The 11,837-nt window shown below is 30.4% G+C and overlaps 1 protein-coding gene across 2 annotated transcripts in view; it reads right to left on the bottom strand.

The window, feature by feature from the left end:
- Positions 1–6,009: 6,009 nt before the first annotated feature.
- The window catches only part of LOC108909599 (serine protease easter-like), a 33,119-nt gene continuing 27,291 nt past the window's right edge, over positions 6,010–11,837 (bottom strand). For both annotated transcript variants that reach the window (XM_018713992.1, XM_018713985.1), the window contains exons 4-6: positions 10,608–10,798; positions 10,168–10,266; positions 6,010–6,395 (exon numbers count right to left, since the gene is read on the bottom strand). In XM_018713992.1, coding sequence (XP_018569508.1) covers positions 6,079–6,395; positions 10,168–10,266; positions 10,608–10,798 — 607 coding nt within the window. In that variant the 3' untranslated portion in view covers positions 6,010–6,078. The remainder of the gene's footprint in view (positions 6,396–10,167; positions 10,267–10,607; positions 10,799–11,837) is intronic.

The following is an 11,837-nucleotide window of genomic DNA, read 5'->3' as shown; positions in this document are numbered from 1 at the left end:
AAAAAATCACAACGAGACGATGAAAATTGGCGAGTGGCGAGAATTTTGTCCAATATTTCCCACCGTGCGCTGCTTCATTTTAAAAAAATCAACATTTTTCCTAAAAAGTAATAATTTGTAACAGGTTACATACTTAAAGTTAGGTGTTTTTTTCTGAATTTTAAAAAAAAGCTTTTTTAAAAAGATGTACATATTTTATTATTAATTCTTGTAGTTTAACTTTATTTTCATGTTGTTGAGCTAATGTAAATAAATGAAAATAATAAAAACTTATGTTTAATGCTCTTCGATGCCAGAAATCTAGATGTGCAAAATATATCTACACCTCGTAGATAATTAATAATCATCTGGAAAAAAATTAGAAATTATACATTTGACACTCCCGCTGCCAATATCTCCGAAATGCAAAAATTTATTTTTAGTTCCGGAAACCGGGGTTTTTAGCTCCCTCGAATAGCTTCAAATTGCAGTTAGAGCTGTTAGTTCAAATCTTCCTGTGTAGATGGCGTGGCGATATTAAAAAATTGTTTGATCCCTGGAACGTGGAAATGCAGTCCATCTGACAGAGCGTTAAATTTTGAGTAATTTTTGTAATATAAAGTTTATCCCTATATTTACTTATTTTCCAGACATGTCGACTTTAAATCACACCGAGACAAAGTACAACACAAGTTGTAATGGATTTTATTCACACCACATACTAACTAACAAGCAATAGCAAGTTATAAAAAACGAATGATCAACTACTAAAAAAAAAAAAAAAATGTACAATGGTAAATCTTATAAAGGGCAGAGACCACAGAGCACCTAGAGTGTACGTTTCCGATCCCAAAGCACGGGAACCGATGAAGCCAAACTGCGGGGAAGTGGAGTGTGTGAAGTAATCTGAGCGCGCATACTTTGAGCAGGTTCGGATTAAGGCAATATTTTTATACTTATGACAAATAGTTATTTTTCAAGTTCAGAAAATAATATACGTAATTCGTCCTGCTTATATTAAATAAACCTACAAAATAATTTAAATATATTTATTGTCCGTTAAGTAAATACTAATTTATTTAATATTTGTCTTTTAGTAGATTTCACTGAATTTCACTGAAATATTTTAACTTCATGATTTATTATCACATCGATATACTTTTCACATACAGTCTTCACAAGTTCTTATTCATATTTTTTAAATAAGTTCACATTCAAAAAGTTTTTTAATACATATGATACACACTTTTATTTTTCTGTAGCTTGAGTGTACCGTTTTTATAGGAGCTATTAAGAAAATATATTATTATTTTTTCTATTTCTTAAATTGTCATTTTTCTGAAACATAATGATAAAATTAGTTTAACTAATGCAAAATGTAACGACATATATTTTTAATATACGAATATAAACATTAAAATTGCTAAAGCTATTATTAAGATTTTTAAAATTTGGATAAAAAATAACATATATGTAGTCTAATACTAACAATACTTTAAAATCTTTATTGGCCTTTAAATATTGTAACTTTATTTAGTACATGTCGTTTTGTAACTTTTAGAGAGTTAAATATTTTTGTTTCGTGATTTATTCTTATATCTCTACATATTTTTCCCAAATAGCTCTAATAAGTTCTGACACATGAAACACAACATTCTAACATAAGAAAATGGGGGAAATAATACAATTTTTTATTTTTATTTTTTTATTTTTTGTTCAATATTTACAATTATTTTTAATAGCCATCCAACCATGAAAATAAACACCAATTGTGACAAAAAACTAATTGTAAATAGCCGGTTGATAATATCAGCCTGTATATTTACGTCGGTTAATAACGTGGGCACTAAAAAACATGAAGCCAACACTGGAAATAAGTGCATGTGAGATGGAGAATGCAGCGCGACGCCGTCGAAATGTTATAAAATATTTTTATATTATTACTTACCTAAAGAATGAAATTTCATTACTATTGCGATCAAATCTGCTACTACAATCGTCAACGATACACTGTCCCATGATTGCACAAAGGAAAACAATATATTTAATAAAATAGTAACAATGTTGACACAGCGAATGTCTAACAGCGAGTGAGAGCGCGAGGCTGGCATGGCCGAGATTTGGCTGACGGTTGGCTTCACCGGCTTGCCTCTACCGTTCAGTCTATTTTGTCTATGTTTTATACCGTTTTTTCAATCTCACGGCTTTGTTATTACAAATTTCGTAATCGGACCACCGTCATTTTGTAGCTATTTTTATTACAAACAAAATCATGTCCTAAGCATTTTTTATTTAAAGAAAACTACTAAAAAAAAAATTTTCACCATTGTTAATAACTTTTTTCCTGATAAAATACTTTGTCAGCAAATTAGCCTGTTATTGTACCCATCATTTAAAATAGGCCTGTGTAATTATTTCTGGGTTATCAAGGTTTGACACAGGCCGAACCTCTACCAACAGGACTATAGTGGAATCTAGTAGGTTTCGATATATAAATTTTCCATCATTAGTGGCTCTGAAAATATGTATTATTCGTAACATAAAGCAGTCCAGTTGTAGTTGTATTGTGAAAAAAAGGCGGATTGAAATATTACGATTCCCATATTTGTGTACTTGTCACAGATTCTAATAATTTGGAAAGTTAATAATATAAAAATAATTTGCTAGAAGGCAACTATTAAAAATACTTAAAATTAATTCTCTTTTACTATAATATGTTACACTGTAAAAAATCGGAGTGAGTGAAAGCAATAAAGGTTCGAAGTGAATCCATTGAGTGAAATTATTGAGTACATATTCACTTAACATTGGTCATTTTGATCATATTACTCATTTGTGATTATATTTAAACTAAAACTGAGTACTTTTAATCAAATATAGGTACTCCTTAAATAAATTATTCACGTAAACTCGTATTTGCTGCACTTGTACCTAAATCAGAGTAAATGTCTTAATTACTGAATCATCCCACACTTTTTCATATCTAGATGCATTGTCTTTGTCTGTTCCTATCGTCCCATTAGGCTATCTCGTGAGCGTGGCGTGGTGGATGGCAGTATGGCGTTTATGGTGTGCTTTGGAGTTGGACAAGTATCGGTTTATCTGGTTATTCTAGCGAAAATTTTATTTAAATGTAGTAGTTTAATTACAATAAACAAAGACAATATCCAAAGTCTCCATTAATATTTGGTTAAATACACGGATAGTTAAATTGTTATCTATAATTACGTATTTGAAACGTACGATATAGGTTATGGGAATTTATTTATCCGATCAGTGAACCAATCGAGACCTAAATAAATTATTGTTTCTAAAACAAATCTGTGTTGAAACCACCATGAATGTTTAGTAATTTATGACAATGATATTTAAATTAAAATTTCAAGAAAATATAAAGTGGTGCAAAACTACTGTATAGCGTCTAATTAATTTCAACTCTGTGCATCAATCACAATTATTAATCATGTATGAGTGATTTACTTTTGCACTCAAAATTAGGTAATTAAAAACCAGGCCTGAGTAAAAATAACTCAATAATAGTTAAATTTAAATCATATTAGAGAAAAGTCAACTCTAAATTGGTTTTATAGACTCAGAATAGAGTCAAAAGTCACTCAATTGATATTTAGCAGTAACTCGGATTTGAGTAAAACTCACTCATTTCTGATGCAATAGTTTCACTCACTTGTACTCATACTAATAGAGTGAAAGTTTCACTCAATCGGGTGTGGACAGAACCTGATACATTTTTGAGTAAAATTGAGTGAAATTTGAGGGACATTTTTTACATTGCAGTATTGGGTAATCATTGCTATTGGTCAGTCCTCCAGTATATAGTTACGAAAAGCAGATCGACAAGTTCTAACCAAATAACAGTAATCCATTTTGTAACTAAATCTAGTGATATTATTATATTTTATTGTTTATAGTGTTGTTTTGTTTTGTTAGTAATGTAATGTAAGTAATGGTGTTGTGTGTTGTTGTATTATGTGATGGTGTGTAAATTTTGTGTGTTATTTTTTTGTGTATTATTAAATATCCGTTTGGGCACCTTTTATAATGTAAAATGTCATTTGGGTGTGTCTAATTTTCCATTGAGCATAGGTTCTGATAAGAAAATTTTATAATAACACTGACAAATATAGACGAATTAGACTTTCTTACCTTATCATTGCTAACATCGCCTCCGGCAGCTTTACTTTGTATAAATAATGTTCACAGTGTAGATAGGATTTTATTAGTGTAGATAGGAATGTTCATTTTCTACACTGTCCCTCAAGAAAAAACACTTTATTTTATCAATAGCATGAGTCCTTACCTCATAGGGGCGGTTCTATGCTCTTTTAATTAACCTTTACTATTTAATTTTGGGTAAGAAACATTGAATAAAAGCAAAATTGGAAATATTTACACAAGATGACATTTATTACTTATTTATCTTTCAATTTCGAACAATATTTTTATGAACACAGAAACTAGAATATTTTTTTATATACTTTTACATGAATAATTGTCTGAGAAATGCCTTATTCTACCTATCATAATTGAGAAAATGTTTGGTTAACCAATTATCATTATTTTAAACGTTTTTCAAAACAAATCAACTTATACTACGAACATTTGAAATTAAACTAATACTTAAATTATAGAATGTTCAAAAATGTCAATTTAAATTTTAATCACTGACATTGTTTATAGTTTGTAACGGGTTTTGTATTTCACAAATAGCTTTTATAGTTCGAATTTGCAACACTTTATGGCATGGAGAAAACTCTTATGCAACTGGACTTACTTGGTTTCGTTCTGGCTGGCAATTTGCGGTCGTCTCTATAACCTCACTTTATTGTTGTCGTTTTCTGCTATTCTCGTGCGTTGAAGATGGCTGTTGGGTCTGTGTAGAGTGCTTCCTGGTGTTTTTGATGTTGTTTGGGGAGCCACAGGACAACATGCACCCCTCACCAGTCTCTAGAATCTCCTTCCGCCTCTCTCTCAGCTTGTTGACTTCTCTCGATGTTTTTTTGTTTTTCCGATACCAGATAAATTCACTGATTTGTTCTTTCGCCATTGGTTGCTCGTATCCCTGTTATCATTTTCTAACTGCGCAATTTCTCCAGCATATTGCGATTAATTTGATTTTAATTAACTTACGGCGTAATTTATATTTTATAACTGCGTAGTAGCTTTTATACGTCTTAATACTAATTTACAAGAAATTTTTATATGATATTTTGCATGACAAATTTTTTATAAGAAACTTCTAGCCTATGTGTTTCTGATGTTATAATATTTGAACTTTCTTTTGTACTAGATTATTTAACATTAATTTACTCATAAAATCTCTAAATTGGCCCTTCTTGTGGCATTTTCTTTTACTTTAATGCTTCTACTTCGTACCCAAAATTTATTTTCTTGACATGCTTATCATTTAAAACGTATTATTTAAAATTTTGACTGATAATGTTTTAGGTTTTATATGAAATAACTATGAAATGTGCTTTTTATTTTTCTTTAAAAGTAATTTATGTCTTTATTTTATTCTACATTATAATTTCATGAAAATTTTCTATGCTATTTCTCGGTGTTGTGTCTTGAGATACAGTGTGTTCATTTCAATATATATTTGCAAATAGATGCTATTATCCCAGAATTTTCGAAGGCATCCTGTAGAATTGACCATGAAATAGTACTGTCAAGGCATATTAATCCTTGTTAAAATTATTTATCTGGAGTTCCACAGGAATTTGTCTTTGGGCCCCTACTAATCAACATTTGTATTGATGATACAATTAATTGTTTGGATACTAAATAACTCCTACAAAAAAGTAATATTTCATTCAAATAAACTCGCTAAAAAACTGTATTGTTCTTTTGTTCGATGTAGGTTCCAATAAGCTGCACCCGTTTGGTCTCCTCACTATAATTCATTTGTACAGAATATCGAAATTGTGGATCTTTCCACCAATTGGTTTTTCACCATCTGAATTGTTAAATCGACATTCGTTGAAAGTTAAATCGCATCAAACACACTTAAACATTCAAAAATTTTATTATTTTGTATAAAACCGACTGTAAACAATAACGTAACTTTTTTAAATACAATTAAGGCTTAATATTGTCCAAAATCCACTTGGCGTAATAGGTAACCTTCGTGTATATTCCTGGGAATCCTTCCGTTCCACAGAATCGATGGCCTATGGAGACGACGCCGCGTTGAACGTACCTTTCGGCGTCGTTAAAATGAGCTGGCACAAGGAAAGGACCTCCACTATCACCTCCACACGAATCCTTAATTCCCTCACCACCCACGCAGATCTGTTTGTACGATAGCTTGACCTCAGATTTGTAAGCTTCGGTGCAGACTGTCATGTTGCGCTTCTTCAGGAACACCTTTTGGAGTTTGTCGACAACGTTGATACCTGGGTATAAATTAAAGAAGATATTAAAACTTGGAAATGGACCCTATCGTTATCCGTAATATTAAAGTTAACCAGTAGTAAAGTACATTCATAGATTTAAGAAAATTACTGCTTGCGTCGACCTGAATTCAGTTGCCGCCTATCGCAAAATTCGATTTTCAAGGGACTATTCAGTATTGCTCAATAGTTACTGTATTTGGAATAATCTCTTTCTGTTTACAAGTAAAATGTGTTTAATGGGAAAATAAATACACGCGAGTGATGATAGTAAAACATTAATATCGCCAAACAAAGGAAAAAAATAAAAGTAATACATTTTGGATGCTTAATGCACTTTCATTGGCAGCTAAAAACTATAAGAGAGTCTTGTTTGGATTAACATGGAAATACCACAACGACGTTATTTGAAGATTCCATACCAGACTCATAGTACGTTTAAAAAATGCCCAAACGGCAATAGTGGAGTAGATACTACTGTAAATAAATAATTGGAAAAGAATTAAGGAGCTGAACTTCGTTGAAAATTAAGTTTCTGTGACTAAACCGAGATCATTTATATTTCTATTTTTTAAATCAAGCTATCAAAAACATATTTTTAAATATAACCTATCAAATATTGTATGTTGACCAGAAAGATGCTGGACGAAGACCTTCCTATTCTAAATCATTAAATTTAGAAGACAAAATTTAGTAAAATCAATTATTTTATCATATTCTGAAGTATGTATAGAATGATAGATAGAAGATGAAAGACCATTTCATTCTTGAGTTACAAGATGTAAATTATTGAACAACCATGACAAAATCAAATCAAACAAAAGGTCCATTTTGACAAGATCTTATTTCGTCTGGAAGACAATTATTTTTTATTTTATTTCCCCTTAACCTGTACAGGCTGGTCCATTTTCGATGGGAATTCAGGGTATTTCAGAAACTACTAAAGATATGATAAATCTGACACGACGTTCTCGAGCTCGATTTTCATGATAAACTCGATTGTCAAATCAGAAATTTGCTATCTTCATTTGTTTCTGAGTTACAGGGCGTTCCTCGTTACTGTCACATTTTTTAACATGTCTGTATCGCAGCTGTTAAATAAGTTAGAGTTAAAGTGAAAACTGAAGACTAATTCTCTGGCGTAGAATTGAATGCCGGTATTAGATTTTTAGTAGATCTTAAGATTTCGGAGTTATGACCCAAAGTTATATTTTTTTAAATGGAAATCGTAACTGATCATGGCCTAAAAAATAGAGATTTTTTTTCGCTTTTTAGCAATATATTACATACTATAGTTATTTTTAAAAACCCAGGAGATACGGGGTGTTTTTTATATAAATTATATATTTTTTTCCTTTTTAATATGGCTGGCTATGAAAATACAGATAAAACTATAATTCTTACTTTTACAAAAGTCGTATCTGTTGTAAAAATATGACGTTTATTTTAAATGCACAACATATACTCGTGTGATCATGTAATACTAACGAAATCTTAGGAGATAGGTGGATAGGAACAAACGGACCGATCAGATGACCAGCTAGGTTACCTGATTTGAGTCCGTTGGATTTTTTCCTTTGGGGTTTTCTAAAAGACATTATATTTAAAATTCCTTTTAATAATATTTCAAATATACATTTAATGAATGCTACCCGAAGCGTTGTCAGAAGTTGCGTGAAATGTGTGACAGTTGACGGACGGCAATTTGAACATTTAGCTATCATTTTTGAAGGTAATGTAGGTACTTACTATTGTTTAATTTACGTTTAATATTGTAAATTCAGTTGAAGTGGAATAAAAATTTGAAAACTGTCTTTTCTTATCTGTAATATATATTTTAAATAAACGTCATATTTTTACAACAGATATGAGTTTTGTAAAAGTAAGAATTATAGTTTTGTATGTATTTTCATAACCAGCCATATTAAATTGTAAAATTTATATATAAAACACCTCGTATCTTCTGTGTTTGGAAAAATAACTTTATTGCTGAAAAGCATCTCTATTTTTTTAGGCCATGGTCAGCTACGATTTCCATTTAAAAAAATATAACTGCATCATAACCCCGAAATCTTAAGATCTACTAAAAATCTAATAGCGGCATTCAATTCTACGCTAAAGAATTAGTCTTGAGCAGTTTTCACTTTAACTCTAACTTATTTAACAGCTGAGATACATACATGTTCAAAAGTGTCACAATAACGAGAAACGCCCTGTAACTCAGAAACAAATGAAGATAGCAAATTTCTGATTTGGTTGTCGAGTTTGCCATGAAAATCGAGCTCGAGAACGTGGTGTCAGATTTATCATATCTTTAGTAGTTTCTGAGATACCCGGAAATCCCACCGAAAATGGACCAGCCTGTACATAAATAATGATATATTCTGAGTAAAGGCAGGCAAACCTTTGCATTTGCATTTTATTAGTCAGTGGTGACATCCATAACTTGGTAACATTTATTCAATTAATCATATTCCATACATAATTCATTGCGTAGAATCTAGCTAATTGTTGTTAACAGTGATTTAATTGTTCAACGTTGAACATAAAAAAAACAAACAATATGTGTAATTAATGCTTTGTCTAATATTGATATTCAAAAGAATTCGTGACATAAATTGCACAATATATGATTAAATTTATAGAAGAAAAGACAAAGACTATAAACGAGGTAATAGAGACAAAGATCGTACCAAGACAATGAAGGATAGGAATTACCAATCCAGAAAGAAAGAGGATATAAATGACTGTTTAAACTATAAAGATATTAAGTTAATTTAAACAAATTTATTTATTTATTTTTTAAAAATATTGACAAACATTTAGAGAATTTACAATTTGCTTTGAGTAGGAAAAATCACAGCTTTCAACCGATTAGAAAGATAATAGACACACTTGAAGCAAAGTAAATAATAAAATAATCAAAATCAGGAAAAGGCAATTAAGATGGTCCCATTCATATTAATTGTACAAAACATCATCAGTAAGGAACTAAAATAAAAGGAAAAAGCATCAGAAGAAGTCGACCAAGGAGAAGATTGCAGAAAAATGTGAAAATGGTAGCTGAAAACTGAGGATCCATGTGGGAAATATGCAAAATTTGACAAAGGACTAAGTAAGCAAGTAAAAAAGAAACATCGTCAACAGACATAATTGATTCTTGTTTCATTAGAACATTTCTTTCATATTCACTTCTTTATATGTTGCAAAATATGTTTATTTTCCACTTTGATCTTAATTTCAAATATCTTTCAATCAATAATTTGCATAATCCATAATATTTATCATGAATATATAATAAATTAAAGCAAATAAGAAATGGGATTGGCATTATGTCCTACATAATTGTAATTACATTTGATAATCGATATAAACATTAAACTTTTAAGAATATAAATAACAGATGCGATCCAATACAATGGAATTGCGTATAATACAATTTCTAGAGAATTATAAATATAATATACAGGCTATGTACTATAAGAGGGCCACTCCTATGTATTTCGCTTAATATACGATGCACATCAACAATCTTTATATGTTTTTTGTTGCATTTTTTGAGGCCTTTATCCTCGTAAAAAAAATTTGAGATCCTTGGCCAACTTTGCGAGTAACCATAAAAAAACCGGAAAAGTACCACGCCTTTGAATTGCGGCTCTCTCTGCCAGCCTTAGTTATTGCTTATTACTGCTATCGTATTCTTCTTTACTTAATGAAGCCATTGTAGTAATTCTTAATGGTACGTACTTTTACATTAATTAAGTCAAATTCTTACCGTAAGGGTCAGTAAATCCCCAGCCAGTAACAGTTCCACTGTTGTAGTTTTGAGTAATAACGTCTTCATATACTGGCAGACATACTGATTGAATGCTATCTGAAAGGAAATTTATTATTAAAAAAACCGAATTTCAATGTAAGCCAATTTTCTTTACCATTTTAATCAATAGTTAGTAGGGAATTAAGTTGTCCTTCAGATATCAAAAAGCTGTTATCAAAAAACAGATATATTAAATTTAAACGTTTTTTTTTTCTCCCAGTAATAAACTTATTTGCCAATTAAATCCATGTGCCTCTTAAAAAACACAAGTAAAAGGAAGTGTCATACATAGATTTAATTCGCAAGGGTTCATATTTTGGAGTACATGAGCCTTGGCCTGAATTTGCACTGTAGCAAAAAATATATATATTAAATTATAGTAATTAAATAATTTGTACCTGATTCCATATTAATTTTGGATACTCGTAACAATGCAATGTCATTGGAGAAACTCTTGGTGCTGTAATTAGGATGAACTATAGTTTTCTCCACAGTAAGATCTTGAGGGGATGGAAGGCAATCGTTTGGTTTTTGTTCTTCACAGTCCTTTTCCGATAAAATACTGTATTCCCCAACTCGTACTCCTACACTGTAAAATAGAACAGAAAACATCGTATGTAGTGAAAGTATAAAGAAAGACAGTTTTTAGGGAGAATAAAATACTTTCATTTTAATAATAAGGAAAAATTATGATAACATAGACCCACAAAAAAAAAAGTATACATGGATCTGGTATTCAGACCCATGTATTTCCATGTATTTTTTTCCGCTGAATCCGAATCTGCCTTCAGATTTGGCCCAACGGGTCTGAGTTTTCGGGAAAATTAAAAAAAAACAGGTCAAAATTCACAAAAAACGTAATTTACGATAGACGAAAGTTATAAATAATCAAATTATTCTACCAGCTCACTAGAAGTATGATTTTTCACTTCATGAGAAAGATTTAAAAAACCAAATAATTTACATCCAACTGCATTTGTAGAACATTCAAAAGAATTCAATCACCATTTTGAATTTGACAAAACCGAACAGCTTGGGCATCAACCTATTCTTTCAAAAAGATTACTCGAGGAAATGATTTATATTAAAAAAATTAATACTAAGAAGGATATAGATATAGATTTAAACTTGATTTATTATAATTTGATTGATAAAATTCTGTTGTAACAGTATTTTGATTTACTCAGGTTTAGACTTTTTTTCATAAATGTGCTGGATTGGAAAGTAGTAAATAAAAGGAAAAAAGAAAGGGGAAAAAGTAAGAGGAAAAAGAAGCATGCTATCTACACACATTAGAATCAACGTATTTTTCTACTGTCATTCTGTTGAACAGTAGGTACCTAAGACGTTACAACAATTTTTACTGTTTACTTATACATATATAAGTATCTAGATACGATTTTTTTAATATTTAGAACTGTTAAGTTGGACAAAAGACACTTCAAATTTCGTGTTTTATGGTAATTGTGACAGGAACAATTTTTTAGAATTATTGTAAATGTATTTGTTTTTTATTTTAATACCTTAACGAATTTTATTAAAAAACATTGTTTGTATTTTAGAGCCCTGAGGATGGTGTAAAATAACACCGACACGTTGGCAACGATTTAAAATATAGTGTTCTTTTA

The sequence above is a fragment of the Anoplophora glabripennis genome, unplaced genomic scaffold (genome assembly GCF_000390285.2).
Source record: "Anoplophora glabripennis isolate ALB-LARVAE unplaced genomic scaffold, Agla_2.0 scaffold9, whole genome shotgun sequence".
Taxonomy (NCBI): domain Eukaryota; kingdom Metazoa; phylum Arthropoda; class Insecta; order Coleoptera; family Cerambycidae; genus Anoplophora; species Anoplophora glabripennis.
Note: the sequence above shows the minus strand (reverse complement) of the source record. Positions and strands in the feature narration are given on the sequence as shown.